This window comes from Chelonoidis abingdonii, chromosome 1, assembly GCF_003597395.2.
Source record: "Chelonoidis abingdonii isolate Lonesome George chromosome 1, CheloAbing_2.0, whole genome shotgun sequence".
Classification (NCBI taxonomy): domain Eukaryota; kingdom Metazoa; phylum Chordata; order Testudines; family Testudinidae; genus Chelonoidis; species Chelonoidis abingdonii.
The window spans coordinates 133,504,093-133,521,938 of NC_133769.1; the positions used below are offsets into that span (position 1 = coordinate 133,504,093).

The following is a 17,846-nucleotide window of genomic DNA, read 5'->3' on the forward strand; positions in this document are numbered from 1 at the left end:
GCAGGAAAGGCAACAAGAGCACAGGCTGCCACTGCATCCACTGTATAATTGCCTACACTCCTCCCCAAGTTCCATATCCTCCTCACTCAGACGCTCAAGAACGTGTGGTGGGGACAGAGGGGGGCTCTGGGCATCCAGCCACTCCACTCCAGAGGATGGCCCAAGTAACAGAAGGCTGTTTTGATTTGTAGTGTGGCTACAATAAGCAATGTGGCCTTGTTCTTCTCTCCTCCCCTACTCCACCCAGGCTACTTTGTCAGTCATCTCACTTTTTTTAAATTAATAAAGACGGAATGCATGGTTTCAAAACAATAGTTATTTATTTCCTTTGCCAGCTGTAGTCTAAGAGGGGAGGGTGGTTGGCTTATTTTGGCTTGAATTAAAAATCAACAGAGACGGCAGGTTCGCATCAAGGAGAAATACACACAATTGCCACACCGTAGCCTGGCCAGTCATGAAACTTGTTTTCAAAGCCTCTGATGTGCAGCGTGCTTAGCTGTGCCCTTCTAATTGCCCTGGTGTCTGGCTGCTCAAAATCAGCCACTAGGCGATTTGCCTCAACTTCCCACCCCACCATAAGCATCTCCCCCTTACTCTCACAGATATTATGGAGCACACAGCAAGCAGCAATAACAATGGAATAGCGGTTGCACTGAGGTCTAACCTAGTCAGCAAACAGCGCCAGCGAGCTTTTAAACATCCAAAGGCACATTCTACCACCATCCTGCATTTGCTCAGCCTATAGCTGAACTGCTCCTTACTACTGTCCAGGCTGCCTGTGTATGGCTTCATGAGCCATAGGAGCAAGGGGTAAGCTGGTTCTCCCAGGATAATTATTGGCATTTAAACCTCCCCAACAGTAATTTTTTGGTCTGGGAAGTCAGTCCCTTTTTGCAGCTGTTCAAACAGCTCCTAAAGATGCGAGCAACATGTACCTTTCCCTGCCATCCCATGTTGATGTCAGTGAAACGTCCCTTGTGATCCACCAGTGCCTGCAGCACCATTGAGAAGTACCCCTTGTGGTTTATGTACTGGTTGGCAAGGTCATCCGGTGCCGAGATAGAGATATGCATTCCGTGTATTGCCCCACCATAGTTAGGGAACCCTATTCAGCAAAGCCATCCACTGTGACCTGCACATTTCCCAGAGTCATTACCCTTGCTAGCAGAAGATTAGTGATTGCCTTGGCTACTTGGATCACAGCAGCCCCCGCAGTAGATTTGTCCACTCCAAATTGATTCCGGACTGACTGGTAGCAGTCAGGCTTTGCAAGCTTCCGCAGGGCTATCACTACTCGCTTCTCAACTGTCAGGGCAGCTCATCTTGGTATTCCTGCACTTCTGGGCGGGGGATATCAACTCAAAGTTCCAGGAAAGTGGTCTTATGCATGTGAAAGTTTCACAGCCACTGGGAACCATCCCACACCCGCAACACTATGCAGTCCCACCAGTCTGTGCTTGTTTGCCAGGCCCAGAATCGGTGTTCCACTGTATCAACCTGCCCCACTGCTACCATGATGTCCCAACTGCCCCATCCCATGCTTTCAGGAACATGTGTGTCCATGTCCTCCTCACAATCGTCCTCGAGCTGGCGGCCCCTAGCCAGGTTCTGCACATAGTGCAGGATAATGCGCGAGGTGTTTACTATGCTCACAACAGCAGCGGTGAGCTGAGCAGGCTTCATGCTTGCCATTCTATGGCATCTGTATGGGTAACCCAGTAAAAAAGGTGCAAAATGATTGCCTGTCATGGCTTTCAGGGAGGGAGGGAGGGAGGGGAGACTGATGACATGTACCCAAAACCACCCGCAACAATGTTTTTGCCCCATCAGGCATTGGGAGCTGAACCCAGAATTCCAATGGGCAGCAGAGACTGCAGGGACTCTGGGATAGTTACGCACAGTGCACTGTTCCATGAGTTGATGCTAGCCATGGTATTGAGGATGCACTCCGCTGACAATGCGCTTAGTGGGGACATACACAACCGACTTTATAAAATTGCTTTCTAAAGATTGAATTCTATAAAATCAACCAAATTTCATAGTGTAGACATACCCTAAGATGCTTTCTACTTCCCAGAGTCACCAGTCCAAAACTACTTTCTCTCTGACACTCACCAGCAAACATGCAGAATTGTAAGACTATATGGCATCTTCCACCTTGGTTTCCTTTCTTTCCAAAGTCAATTGCTTTCAAACCTATTTTTAATATGAAGCTAAAACACAAAGCAAATGAATTCAGGAAATTATTTCTGGTTTTGGTGGATCCAAGTTACAGACAACTAAGATTTAAAATACACACTTCTATTTTCAGGATCTGAAGGTCTGTAATTATAGGGATCAGACTGTCATGTTTGGAGCAACAATAAGAGTCTAGAGATGAGAAAACTGAATAAAGCTAGTAGGATAGCTAGAAGTTAAATATTTGCTTCTACTTAGTTTAACTGAAATTATATACAGAAGCAAAAAAAGAATTTCAGTTCTGTCTCATTCTAAAGAAACTGCATTTCCACAAACTCAGAAGGAGATTCCCAGTTACAAGCACTGCATTACAGGAATAAACTCTCAATGGCTGGTCTAACCAGAGGACATGGTGCTGCTCTTAACTGCCTGTAGAACATCATCTTATAAAGTTTCTTTTTACAAGTATAATCTGCCATTCCAGTGCCACAGAAACAAGGCAGGAGTCTTCTCAAATAGACAGAGAGCCAACCAAATTTGTAGGCCACTAAAGAAAAAATGCACAATTTTTTGAGTGCACACACACACATGAACAAAAATTAGCTACATGAAATAATAGTATCCAATTTACTCTTCTGACGGCAGTAAAGGCCACAGCAGACACTGCGTTAGCTACAAGAAAATGAAGACCTAATAGTAATTTACCCTAATGACAAGGGCACACAGCAATCTAAAGAAGATATACAGTACTAACATAGAATATGTAATGGACCATAAAGACACCTTTGGCAAAAATGACACCTGGAGAAAAAAAAAGGTAGTGATCAACGCATAAGATTAAATCCCACTTTGTTCTTGAACTTCTATTTAAAGACTGACAAAGCAAACGCCTGCACTTTGTGTGGAGCAGGAATGAACCCTTCTCTCAAAATATTAAGCAAGTCTATGGGTGAAATCCTGGCCACACTGACTTCAGTGGGAGTTTTGCCATTACCATCAATGGGGCCATGATTTCACTCTATGGATTGGCAACGAGTTTATTTTCTCAGAAAGACTCTTACATTTTGTAGAACCTAACAAACTAAGCTCCTGAGGTGGGGGAGGTATATTAGAAAAAACATACGCCAAAAAATCTAGCTAGAGATTTATTTTCTTAATCTATACCTCATTAGCCAGGAGTCGGACACACCACGGAAACACTAGGGACTGAAGGTGCATCTACTCTGCAGTGAAAGACCCGTGGCTCACTTGGAATGGGGCTAGAGAAAAGTCCTGGTCCAAAATCACCAGACACTCTTGAAAATCTCAGGGTATGTCTCCACAGCAATTGAATATCCATGGCTGGCCTGGCTCAGCTGACTTGGGCTTGCAGGGATTGTACTGTGGGGCTAAAAACTGCTGTGTAAATGTTTGGGCTCGGGCTAGAGCCTAGGGCCTGGGACCCCTCCTATACCAGGTCTCAGGGCCCAGGCTCTAGCCTGCGTCCAAATGTCTACACAGCAATTTTGTAGCCCTGTGGATCAAGCCCAGAGTGCCCAAGTCACCTGACCTGTGCCAGCCCTGAGTGTTCAATTGCTGTGCAGATACACCCTGAGGTTTCCAAAAGTGACTAGTGATTTTGGACCCAGGACTATTCCCTCGCCCTATTCCCAAGTGAGTGGAGCCCCTCCATACACTCTTCTTTCTACTCCTCCACATACTATGGGAAGTTATTTGGAGAAGAAATTGTTCTATAGAACAGCTCAGCTGGCGTAATTTACAAAAGCAAAGCCTTGGAAGACATGCAGGATTTCAAAAAGGCCCTGTTTAAGACAGTTGCATTAATCAAAATAGTATTAGGCTCATGAAAGCCCCTTTCTTACTGCAATCTGTTGCTCACAGAGGGATATTTCCATATCTTGCCTCCCAGCCTAATGGGTAAGGGGGGAGAGGGAGAGAGAGAGAACTTCACTGGTTTGTGCCTCTCATTCCTCTCACACACTTTGTCATGTCTGTCTAGACACTACTGCAATGCAAATAGATAACTGAAAAGCTAGAGAGGAACGTGCCCAAAAATCTGAGAGCTCTGAATGTCCAGTGATGCCTGACCAACATGTGAGCGGGGGAAGAAACACCTTAGAAATTAGAAGATCCTGATGGCACAGAAATGGTCTTTCTGACGCATGGCTTTGACACTGAGAAAGCTGTTGTGCTTGTTGCAAAATAAGAAGTGTGTTTTAACTGCTTTGGGAAATGGAACCATTATTTCCTGCATAGGATTGAAGAGATTGTGATCAGCATGAGAAAGAAGAAGAATTAATGTATTTAAGATGCTGACTAACTGTTTTTAGCTCCTGTCTTATGCCAGTATTCTGAAAACAGTAACATCTTTAATTCATTGATTCAGTCCCTCAATGGTCTGGGTTTCAGCCTCTATAAAAATTTGCTAAATTGTTGTTCCTATTGTTGTACATATCTGCTAATTTAAGCATTAGCCAAGTGTGGTCAAAGGCCATGTGGTGACCAATGTATTCACATAGGTGTGTCATTGACAAAAACATTCATCCTAGATTTTTACTCTGTTAGAACTGTTCGATAAACAATTCCTAGTGAGTGTAAAGATCAACATATTTTATCCTCAGAGCAGAAGGGCGCACACAGACTATAGCAATGGATTGTCCATTATGAGTGCAATTCCTTAGCCTTACTGGACTCATACATACAGGTGTGAATATCTGAAATGGCAAATGGAATACCTAAAATTGACATAATGCAGGAAATTATGCTATAGAAGTAGCTGATGCATTAGAGCAGTGAGACTCGGGCTGAGGCTCAGGAGCTGCAAGTGGTTCTTTAATGTGTCTCCTGCAGCTCTTTGCGGTACATGATATTAAAACACTGAGATTTTATTATTAACCTAAGTTAGTAAAAACATCCTGATTGGTTAATAACATATTAACCAATTGTAGAATACTTGGTCAGTCGTATTTCTCTCTCATATTATATATTTATTTATTTATTTATTTTGGGGTAATGTTGATTGCTAGTTCAGTTGCACAATCACTGATGTCTGAGTATCACTGCATTAGAGAAAGATGGAAGAAGTGAGATTGGAATAAGTTAATAAACTACTGTATCTCAAATTATAATTGCCCGATTGGGAAATATTTATAATGGGTGACTGAATAAAAAGTGTGGAATACAAAACTGGGCTGGTAAATGGACTAGATTTAAGATTTTCTGCCCTGAGCATTTTGCTATCATTGACATTAGAGCCTTAATTATGATATTCAAAAGCTCTGATTTGGTTGCATAAATTATATACAAGACAGACAAGTTTCTGGCCTCAAAAGAGACATTTTCATACCTGCAATTGTTAAGTAGTTGACACCCCCTCATGTAACTCACTGACTGAATACACTGATCTTTCTTCAGTGCATTTTGGTGCTTGAGAAGTGAACTGATGAGATTGTCCGAGAGCTCTTATCAGCCACTTCTTTTATTAAAGCTCAGCCTAGGCGGCTCTCCCCTGTCCTTCAGTCCTCCAGTGACTCACAAGTGCCGCACTTTCGGTAATGAATAATTCATAACATTTTTCTCCCCCATCAGATGGAGAATTGGGTTTGTATTTACTTCCTTCAAAACAAAATTCATCTCTGCCACAGAAGCTAGGTTTAAAATATAAGCAAGCAAATTTGTGGCCCTGTTTTCTTTTAACATCTAATATAGATAAGAATAATATGTATTTAGTAGATTCCAGTAAGGTGTAATTTCAATTACTTAGCTCAACCCTGCTACACTTTTATTTAGTTTATATTAGGAATCCACTTAGCTGTTGCTCGTTTTCTTAAATTCACTTTATTTAAATTATTCAAAAATCCTACAAAGGTTTTAAACATATATGGCCACAGAAACTAATCATATACCCATTACCCACACACATTGCACATATACACCTAAAACTAAACTTAAACAGCACTAAAAATGATCAAATTTAGTGACAGTGCTTTAACCCCGATGGCCATAGCCAAATTCACTCCAACAGAGAAGGTATTTTATTGATCACCACACAATAAAGCTATTTCAGTTACTTTCCTAACTGTGCAGGAATCAGGGCCGGCTTCAGGGGTTTTACTGCCCCAAGCAGCCAAAAAAAGAAAAGCCGCGATCGCGATCTGCGGCAATTCAGCAGGAGGTCCTTCACTCCGAGTGGGAGTGAGGGACCCTCTGCCAAATTGCCGCCAAATACCTGAAAGTGCCGCCCCACTCCAGAGTTGCTGCCCCAAGCACCTGCTTGATAAGCTGGTGCCTGGAGCCAGCCCTGGCAGGAATACAGATTCTCAAATGAGTTTTAGATATTCTAATGCTCTCTTCTGTGATGCATTCTGATGTCACAGATAAGAGATAGACTGTCTCAAAGCTATCAAGTAGCAGAATTTTTTATCTTCACAAATTTATAGGATCGATAAAATGTCAGCAAAATAAAGCATCAAGGTAAATGCAGGAGGAGTTTTTGCAGGTAACTTATATACACTGGAAAGCAAAATCACCACATTTTCTAAGGCTTTGAAATTCTTTTAAGAAAGTCATAGCAAAACTCTGGCAATGCAAACAATCTCTCTCTTTTTGATTTTCAGGTTTTACAGTGAGAGTGATTTTGTCTAACTTAATATTCTCCTCTTAAAGGAATGCCGGCAGCTCCTACACACAGATATGACTACAATACAACTTAAAGACTCAGCAAAATATTAAGCATTTAGGCAGCACAGCTGTCTGTGAATGGATTCACACACACAGCGACTGTAATCCCTTCCCACATTCTAACTATGCAGAACAGTTGGTGAGTTACTGGGCAGGCGGAAATGCAGAATCCTGCTACTTGTTTCTGTGACTGTGATTTTCAGCCAGCTCTTTGGAACTGTCAGAAGTTACAACTTACACTAGATTCTTCTCCCTACAGCCCCATAGATTACTAAAAAAACAAACCACCATTGGTTAGTAAGATGAAATATTTAAAAATGAGTTTAAATTAACAACAATATGAAACAAAGAAATTGCCATCTCTGTTAGATGACATCTCGGCTCATACTGTTGGACCATACAAGTTTGGCAGATGGTGGGTGAAATTTTCACAGTGAACAAGGGATTTAGACACACAACTCTTGTGAATTTCATTGGAAATTCATGTGCTTAAACCCCTTTGGCTTTAAAAATCTCAACCAACCTGTCTCCCACAACAGCCAATACTTGGTACTTGAAAGGGAGATAGTACAAAGATAGCACTCAAATTTTGGAGGCCCATTAGTTTATAATCCATGGGCTACGTTTCCCTCTATTTCTGAAGATGAAGCACCAAAAATGGTAACTTTTATGCCTTCAGGAAGATTAGCTGTTTGGGCAACTAAATTACATCTAACTGGCAGTGACTCCAACACCATTTATTTATTCAAATTTATGCCAACCAAGAGAGCACCCATCCCCAGGTCTGGGCACCCTTGACAAGCTCAATACATACAATAAAAGTATTAGTCCAGGGGTCGGCAACCTTTCAGAAGTGCTGTGCCGAGTCTTCAGTTAGTCACTCTAGGTTAAGGTTTCGTGTGCCAGTAATACATTTTAACGTTTTTAGAAGGTCTCTTTCTATAAGACTATAATATATAACTAAACTATTGTTGTATGTAAAGTAAATAAAAGTTTTTTAAATGTTTAAGAAGCGTCATTTAAAATAAAATTAAAATGCAGAGCCCACCCCGGACCGATGGCCAGGACCCGGGCAGTGTGAGTGCCACTGAAAATCAGTTGCCTGCCGACTTCAGCACCCGTGCCATAGGTTGCCTACCCCTGTATTAGTCCTTTTCAGTCCTACCAGAGATGTGGTGTACATTCCACATGGCAAAGAAGAATTCAAAGGCAAATGGGTTAATACAATCTGGCACTGATGAAATACTGCCACTTCAGGTTTTACTTTGGTCTCTTCCTTGGTGAGTTGCCAAGAAAGCCATGCTACGATTTCCCTTAATACTCTGAGATCACAATTTCCCTACTGTCTTATATAGAAAAATCAGAGCTGTCTGTAAATGTATCAAAATGTAATTCTTTAAAAATGTCTATTGCAAGGAGCAGTGGTAGAGAGATTGTACCGTTAACGTAAGCCATTATACTTCTTAAACCAAGGGCCTGGTTCCATTTATACTAAGGCCTCTTTATATCACTACTGCAGTAAAAAAGAAGTTTTAATGTAAATGAGGATCACGTCTTAAATTTTCACTATATTATACTGGCTGGTGTAGGACGGAGTGCGAAGTGAGGGTTTTGTTTTTCTTCTTTCTGATCTTGACATAACGGAGAAGGAAAAACAGAGTCAGAGGGTTCCCCCTCAAACCGCTAACACTCTGTTAAATATGAAAAAAGGTTTGTTCTAAGTTACCCTGATTTCTCTGGTCATGATAGATGAGTCCTGTGGTTTTAGTTACAGAGATTCTGAAGATTAAAGGCTTAGAAACTTGATACGATGCACTCTTGCCATAAATAAAAAAGAAAAGCTGTTACTTAAGAGTCTAATTCTCTTTCCTGGCATAGAATCATACAACTGTAGGACTGGAAGGGACCTCAAGAGGTCATCTAGTCTAGTCCCCTGCACTCAAGGCAGGACTAAATATTATCTAGACCATCTCTGACAGGTGTTTGTCCAACTTCCTCTTAAAAATCTCCAATGACAGAGATTCCACAAACTCCCTAGGCAATCAACATCCTAGATTGAACACCATGAGTAAGTCCCCAGGATTAGAGAAATAAATTCTGTCCTGACATGGGCCCTAACAAGAACTGTGTGTACACACACATACACAGTAAAAAAGAGTGGAATGGGCCTGTTTTCAAGAGTCAGCAGCTAAGGAGAGTATGCAATTTGGAGGTGGGTAGATTTAAAAGATAGTTTAAAATGTGATTGACTTTGAAATCCCAATCTTTTGTCTAGTTCTCCCTCACCTTTACATATCCAAATAAATAAGAGGTACTTTTACAGTCCCAGTGATGGCAATCAGGGACTGCAGACAGTTGTCTTTCACGAGATAGTTGACAAAACTGCGAAGTCAAACTAAAACCAGACCAACCATAAATCATGATTTAAAAGTAACAGATCAATGTTTCACTTCACAAACTACAGAAATGATCCCTAAAAGTATAAGACAGGCTCAATAACCCCATATAAGAAGCAGTTGAAACTGTCAAGCAACACAAACCCTCATTTCAAACAGGAGCGTACAGGACAATTTTGAAAAGAACTCGTAAAATATGTGAGCCCACAAGACCTTCTAAAGTACTGCAATATCCCCAAGAGGAAACCGCCTAATTCTCAAAGCTTGATCCAGGCACAGCATACAATGTGCCCTTCACTCAGTGTGCCAGGCTGCCGCACACATAAGTTCTTATTTCCCACATCAACCATTGTGGTAGGCAGTTTACTAAGGCTGAATTTGAGACAAGAACTTCTACTTATGAAAAAGCCTCACAGGTCAGAAATATTTATGACTGCATTTATGCTTGGGGCTTCATTTACCTGATATAAACAAGGGGTTATTTGATTGCTTAATCCCTATAGGAAACATGAATAATTTCAAAGCTTTAGGAATCAGAAATTAGCTAAGTGTACATAATGTGAATGAAACTGTTCAAGTGGACAAGCACTAAAAGTGATTCTTCTTTCCCAGTGGGAAGAATAAGAGGTCAAAAGACCCCCATTTTTACCAGGCTAAATGAAGCCACAATCTTGTGTTATGCAGGATAGTAATACAGCTGTGGAATTTCAAGGGTTCAGGCAAGGGTCATTTATTAAAGCATAGTTTTCCTCCAGGAGCTTCAAAGCTCCAAAATACCCTGTTCTAAGTCTTCAGTGAAGACTAGTAGACATCACTTGACTTAGTAACTGTTGTTCACTTGAGATGCTGAACTTAGAACCTCTTTTGTCTAGTAGCTCCATTGATTGATGACACTTTACCCCTCTTCCTCCCATCTTCAAAAATTAGAAAAAAGAAGTCCCAAGATGCCCTCTGGCCAAAATTCTCTATCTCAACAAATAGGTTTTGATGACTGAGGTTCTGTCTACTAGTTGCTTCTATATCACCTCATCACCCCTTTATATGAGTTCCTAAGGTTGTGCCTAAGTTATTGCCGAGTGTCTAATGGGTGCAATATTGGATTGTCCTGGTATGTACGGATGCATCACACCAGCACTACTTTGGTGGCTGGCTTTCTCTCTCTCTCCCCTTCTGCAGTAGTTAAGCTTTCATTAAAAAAATATATAATGCACCCATATATATAATGTTTCTGCTCCTTATAGTTGCAAAAAAATGAACCTTCTGGATGTGGACGAACACAGTGCTGTTTTCCTGAGTCTGCAGACTGACAGACACAATAGCTCCACCAGAAATGTGAACTACATTCACTCATCTCATTGGGGTGTTAACACTGAAGCCTACTGATGCCGTTATTGAAATCCATGTTGTTAACTACGATATTTCACTGCAGGACAATTTCACATTAACTTTTGTTGTGGGCAGAGCTTGATTTTTTCCAAGCCTTAATTTACAATATCCCTGCAGTACTTCAGACAAGTAAGGCACAGCAAGTGCCAAATTCTGTGCTAAATGGGTGAAAAATATTTTCTAGGCTACAATATACAGTAGAACATCAGAGTTACAAACACTGTGGGAATGGACATTGTTCGTAACTCTAAAACCTTTGCAATTTTGAACAAAATGTTATGGTTGTTCTTTCAAAAGTTTACAACTGAACATTAAGTTAATACAGCCTTTGAAACTGTACTATGCAGGAAAAAATGCTGCTTTCGCTTTGGTTTTTTTTTTTTTAGTAGTTTACATTTAATGCAGTACTGTACAGTATTTGCTTTTTTGCTTCTTCCTTTGTCTCTGCTCTGTCTGATTGCATAGTTCCATTCCAAATGAGCTGTGTGGTTGACAGGTCTGTTCGTAACTCTGGTGTTCATAACTCTGAGTTCTGTTCACTCACCTCTTTTCCTCCGTGCTATCACCACTAACATAGGATAGCTTTCGGCGGACATAGAAGAGCATATCATCCTGCCGGGGGCCAATTTCTCCATGAAATAAGTAGAAAACATCCAAGTCCAGAACACGATGCGATCATCTTTGAAACAACCTAACAGGAATAAAAACAGGAGAATTAAGAGTTGTAGAAGACATCCTGTCACATTTGATTTTACTTAATACAATAGACAGTATGACTTTGTGTGTTGTGGGACCAAGCATGATCCTACTGAAGGATTAGTTCTATAGCTTAAGGTAACATGTTTAACTCTCTGTGACATCCATGCTAGACAATAAGTTTATGGCCAGGTGCTTAGCTTGGTGTAAGTTGGCACAGCTCTGATGACAATACAGATAGACAACAACTCACATCAGCAGAGGATTTGGCCGTTAAAGTTTTCTCTATTTTTACCAGCTGCTCTGGTGGTGTCATTGGAAAAGATAGGGTCAATGCACCAATTTTAGAAGACATCAGAGAAGCACAGAAGGGAGTTAATTTCAAATGCGGCTAATCCACCATTTGCCAGAGTTTTACTTAAACCTGCCAGCTTGCAGTAGCCTTACCATATGTTGGCAGGGGAGTGTGAATAAGCACTGCAGAAAGTGAATTATTTAATTATCTTTCCTTAGCCAATTCGTATTAATGAGCCCATAACTTGAAGGCAAGATATAAAACTGACCAACCTTTCCCCCAAAATACCCAAACGACCAAAGAGCTTAGAAGGTTTTCATGTCAAACCAAGTCTAATTAAGTTACATGGGGAATAACTTTCCTTGAGTGGGGATAAGGAGGGTGGGAGATGAAGGGCAGCAAAGTCCTCCTGAATGCAGAAACAAGAATGCTAACGACACTAGACTTTGAAGTCTCTTTTTCCTGCTATTCTTGATGCCACAGAGTCCGGAAAAGAAGTCAACTGGAGGAAAGCAGCAGCACAAGAATCAGTCTCTCAGATCTCACTGCAGAAGAGTCACAGAAGAGGCTGACTTACAATTTTGTGAAGCTATAGACATATTAAATACAATAAAAGAGCAAAGATACTGCAAGGAGCCCCTTGCAGCCCCACAGAGCAGCTGCTATTGGAGTCCTTGCCTAGCCAGATCTTGGAGCACAGTGAGGGAAACAGATGCTGCACCCTCTCATATGGTGGCTGGTAGTGAGGCACCTATGCTTCTCCAGCACTCCTTGGAGCTACCAGAGGGCCTAGTGGGTGAGTGAATTGTGGTTCTCTATCACTTCCATTGGCCCTCAGAAGGTGGCACCCTGTTAATGTGCCACAGTTCAGCTTCTTAACTGCTTTGCGGTCCTCTGGACTGAAAGACGCTCTATCAAGTGTTGTTACTGGTTCATAGCAAAGAAACAAAAATACCTGAAGTGGATACTACAGTTACTTTTAATGAACAGAAACAACCACCTCTTTGTAGATTTGTATCCCATATCTTTCAATGTAGCACATTTGCCTAATAGTAGTATACTGCAGATATGGAATACACAATCATTTCTGTAGAGAAGCACAGAACAATTTTATGGGGAGGGATGGCTCAGTAGTTTGAGCACTGGCCTGCTAAGCCCAGGCTTGCGAGTTCAATCCTTGAGGGGGCCATTTAAGGAACTGGGGCTTGGTCCTGCTTTGAGCAGGGGGGGTTGGACTAAGTGACCTCCTGAAGTCCCTTTCAACCCTGATTTTTTGGGGGGGCGAGGGATAGCTCAGTGATTTGAGCATTGGCCTGCTAAACCCAGGTCTGTGAGTTCAATCCTTGAGGGGGCCATTTAGGGAACTGGGGTAAAAATCTGTCTGGGGATTGGTCCTGCTTTGAGCAGGGGGTTGGACTAGATGACCTCCTGAGGTCCCTTCCAACCCTGATATTTTATGATAATCTTATTTAGTGAGACATGACACTTACTTATGGGGATATCTGTATTAAGCTTTGAGAGAGTTTTTAGTCAATTGCAAAGAAAGGTGCCATCTCCCATAACAACAAAAATTATTTTTCTTGGACTCTGGTCACCATCTTCAGGGCCTCATAAGGGACCAGTCAGTCTTTTAATCCATAAATGTTTTTCAGCATATTTTCCTACCTCATTATATGTGCATTTAATATTTAGAGGTGAGACCTTTCTTCTCATTCTTAATTAATGTAGCAGGCAAGGAGATTAGACTTTAAAATCTTTAACCAGAGAAATAGCTGATCGGCAAGACCTTAGATTTCATTTCCAACTAAGTCCAAGAGCAACAGTTCAAACAAAATGAAATTTCACTGCAAGACCATGCAGAGAATACATTAAACATCATCAATAATGAAGGCACAGCATCTGTAGGAAGTATCTACTGCGTATTAAATGTGATAACTATCATTAATAAAAAGGCTGAGACAGACACACAAAGAAGCCAGGACAGTGAAAAAGTTTTCAGTAATTTGGCACATTCTCAGCCTTGCTGCAATTGCTTTACTCATTGACTGATTGTATTGAAGTCACCGTAACTACTCCAGGGTGAACAGCAACAACAGTTGGCCTTGTGTAAAGTTTGTGAGACATTTAGTAACAAGCAGTAATACATTAAACTTCATATTTAGCAGAGAACAGAAAACAGTACAGGCACATATCATGACCCACTAAATGTCCCACAGGAATCTGGGCTTGTAAAGTCTCCTGGCTTTTGAGCGCTTGATTTCAGAGTCTTAACACTGAATTAAATATTAAGGGCTTTGTATTTAATTTCTCTGATGTTTTACAGAAATACGTGAGGATGGGGAAAAATGGAGGTGTCATGTATAGGCAGCTTAAAAAAAGTTCTAATGCTCATCACTTGGAAAAAAACTTCCTTCAAACTTCGTTTTCCTTCCTCAGTTAAGTCTATATAACAAGGCAATTTATACAACTATAAAATGTCAGTCTGAACTTGTCACTTAGAAAACCCAAAGCCAACTGATTTAAACTAAACTTTACAAATTCATTCGAGTAATTTATACGCAACTAAAAATTGGTGGCCAGGAGGGTTCTGAATGGAAATTGAGACTTGGTATACATGGATATCATGGTGATGGGCTTAGTACAAGAACCTAAAATGGAATAGAATGGGTTTTTAATTAACTGGCTGTATGTACATGTCTCCCTTTGACCTTTACTGGATGGATGAAGAGATGTTCAACTCATATTCACGTGTATCAGAGGCCCAAAGCTGCTGTGAGCTGAGGAGAGTTTTCCTTCAACTCAAGCTATAGGAATCTCTGCTTTTGGCGTAGGCAGATCCAAATGCTTTCTTAGAGTGCCTTTTATACAGGTCAATAAATACATGCAAGCAGATGCAGGTATCCAGGTAAGTGGTCTAAATAACTAAATACACAGTGTGTTCTGGTGTGGTGTAACTCTACACAATGTTGTACTTTAGTCATCCTATTATTCTATCCAGTTCAGGAACCATGTTTTTGGATCACAATTCAATCTCTGTTGCAGCTGTGAAATTCTGAGTCGACAACATTCAGTACTATGTGTCATGCATGTGTTACAGTAATATATAACTATTAATATATTGTACTAGAATGATGTCAAAGTAGTTATTGCAATGCATTAGTATAAATGGGAGAGGTGCAGAAAACAGACCAGGTCTGGGGATTTGTACCAGGAACTCCTCAGGGTAGAATATTTACAGAGACAGGACAAGAGAGGAAGGGAGATGAACTTGACTTATCAAATTGATCATCCCTAACAAGAGAGGAAAATGTCAGCTTCCTTTCACGCAGTAATGCTGCTGCAATGAAATTGGTTATCCACAGAGCCACAATGGAACTTCTCAGGAAAAACTGGTGACCCAGAAACAAGGACGTGAGGCAGTGACTTTACAACTCCACCTGAGATTTAAGGCAGTCTCTGTCCTGGCTGAGCTGTGCTCAAAGTGGGAATGGGAGGGAGTGGGATGAAGGAATGGGAGCAGAAGTGTCTTTTTAAAGCTGTCATGGCTCCAGTGTAATTAAGAGCAGCCTCAAGGCTGTTCTAACTTCTCTTTGGCTGCAATGACCCCTAGAAGGATTGTGGCAGCCAACAACAGCTAGAATGCAACAGAATTACAATGTCACCTCCCATGTCAGGGGCAAGAGGAAGATTGGTGCAGAGAATTGGACTTTAAAATCTACTAGAAATGCAGTGGAATTAATTGTGGAGGAGAACTCATTGCTCTTAATCATTGACTTCTCTCCTTTTAAATTTTAATTTCATGCCAGAAAGTAACAGACCCTTTCAAGTTCATCTGCAGCTCATTAGCTCTCCAATTTATTCAACAAAAACAAAAGCAGCCTATGTGGCAACTATTATTTTACAAATCCACAGCTGATCGTTAAAACCTTGGCAAAGTTGGGGGCCTTCCATTTAGCTGCTCAAAATTGCTTTTTAAATATTGTTTTGAGTAGTTCATGCTTTTGAAAGGTGTCAAGCCCGGGAGACAGAAATCCTCTTCTAAATATAGAGAATAGAGACAGTGCAGGCCGTGACTGGTCATCATCCTACCAAACTGCCACAACCTGCCCTGTAGAGGGTCAAGAGAGTGGTTCTCTCTCCAAGCCATAGACTAATCCTGCAAGGTGCTGAGCAACCAGAGTAAAGGGCACTCTGCTCCTAGGAGGACCAGGCACTTAATCCGTGGCACCTCTGCTAATAAGTTCACCTTGATATTGATATTGCTTTTGTGATGTAGACAAATCCGGTGAGAAGGACTGAGACCTAACTCATTTCACACAACCATAAGATGGTAACAGATTTCTATCATGCGTGTCTTTGGCTGGACTTTCATCAGACTTACAGAATAAAAAGGCTGTATAAATACCATTGCCAAGCTGGAATATAGTTAATGAAAGACTTGCTAATTCTAAAAGCACTGGAGACTTTGAAAAAAGTATTATGGAGCTATTGCTTCTCCAACTAAAATCTATGGCAAAACTCTCACTTTAATAGGAGCAGAAATGGGTCCTTTATCACAATGGAATTAGATCAGGGATTCAAGAGAACCAATTCCATGCACAGTACAGAACACAGCAGAAGAGAGTTTAGTGAGAACACTCTGCCCACTAATAGATTTTGCTTCTAAATGAACAAAATGGAATTAGGAATTCAGATTATAAATCTCAATATATCAAAAGTTAATTATATGATTATGAGACCTTTGTAACGAAGACATCCTAATTACAACAATTCATTGCAATGATTCATTTGCATGGATTTTACTCTCATTATAGTCAAGAGATTTATGTCAGCTGGTATGCAGTCAATGTATCCTTTTACCTATATTAGATTTTATATCAAGTATTCATTTAAGGGAACTGGCTCCACATCTATATAACAGGTTAGGAATTGTTTATAATTAATGCTTTCAAAAAGCAAAAATCATGGGCTAAAAAGAAACGTCAGAATTTAATTTTTTTTTTTTGCTTCAAAGGAAAAACTTTAAAAAAAGGTGACTTCATATTTGGTGGATAACTACTCTTTTGGCAGTTATTATTTATACTGTAGAGAAGAAAAATAATCTCACTCTGATCTGGTGGTTTGAGCAAGGGACGGGAGTCAGGTCTCCCAGGCTTCATCCCAAGTTCTACAGTGAGTTACTATAAACCATGGGACATCAGACAAATCATTTAAACAATCTGTTCCTCAGTTTCATCATCTGTAAAATGGGTTTAGTAGTATCATCTTACTGAGGTGTTTGAAGGTTAATTGAATTGTTTGTGAAGCGCTTCAAGATTTTATGATTAAAAGCAGTCAAGACATGTAGGTCATTTTTATTACATTTCACTTTGATTTTGAGTTAGCAAAATACTCTGCATGTGATAAACTGCTCCTTTAGCCATATATTCTCAAAATATTCAGATTTAACATAAAAAGCCTACCCTAGACATTCTTGGTATTAAAAAGGTATAACTGGCACAAAACCAGAATGGCACATTTGTCCCGACCGCATATCAGACATCAGCTAGTCAGCATATTAGAAATCAAAAGCACCCAAGCTTTCCTCCAAAAAGCTCCCCCCAATCACGTCCACAATCCCAAAAGACAGACTTTGCAACAAGCCCAGAAGATCAAGAGAATCAGGATATTTCAGACCACGTGGGAAATCACCAAAATGAGAGGCCCTCATAGAGGACATCTTGCCAACAGCTTCTTCTCTGATATTTCAAGGACGTGGACATGAACACCTCTACCAATCCTAATCACGATAATACAGCCTGGGAAGAGAAGTGCCCGCTCAGGCAGGAAGGTCCAAGCCACTTCAAAAAAAGTTATACTTTCACCAGAAATATCTCAACCTTCTTCTGGCAGAAATTCTGGTAGAAAAGAAAGAAGGAAAGACCAGTGACTAGCCTGGAATATGCAAGACCCATGTTCAATTCCGTCCTCTGCCAAAGATTTCTTGTGTTCCCTTGGGCATATCACTTAGTCTTTAGTGCCTCCATTGCCCATCTGTAAAATGGGAATACCGCCATTGCCTTACCTCACGTTGTTGCAAGGATAACCATATTAAAGGTCATGAGGTGTTTAAATGGTACAGTAATGAGTGCCATATAAGTATCTATGACAGATAGACCAATTTTCTTTGAAAATGAACAAAATCCATGGGCTCATCCAAGTGTAAAAATATATAC

The 17,846-nt window shown here is 40.7% G+C and overlaps 1 protein-coding gene across 1 annotated transcript in view; it reads right to left on the minus strand.

Moving 5' to 3' along the window:
* The window catches only part of KIAA0930 (KIAA0930 ortholog), a 157,688-nt gene that overhangs the window by 65,563 nt on the left and 74,279 nt on the right, over positions 1 to 17,846 (minus strand). The window contains 2 exon segments of the mRNA XM_075070445.1: positions 11,181 to 11,266; positions 11,269 to 11,331. Of these exon segments, the coding sequence (XP_074926546.1) occupies positions 11,181 to 11,266; positions 11,269 to 11,331 (149 nt within the window).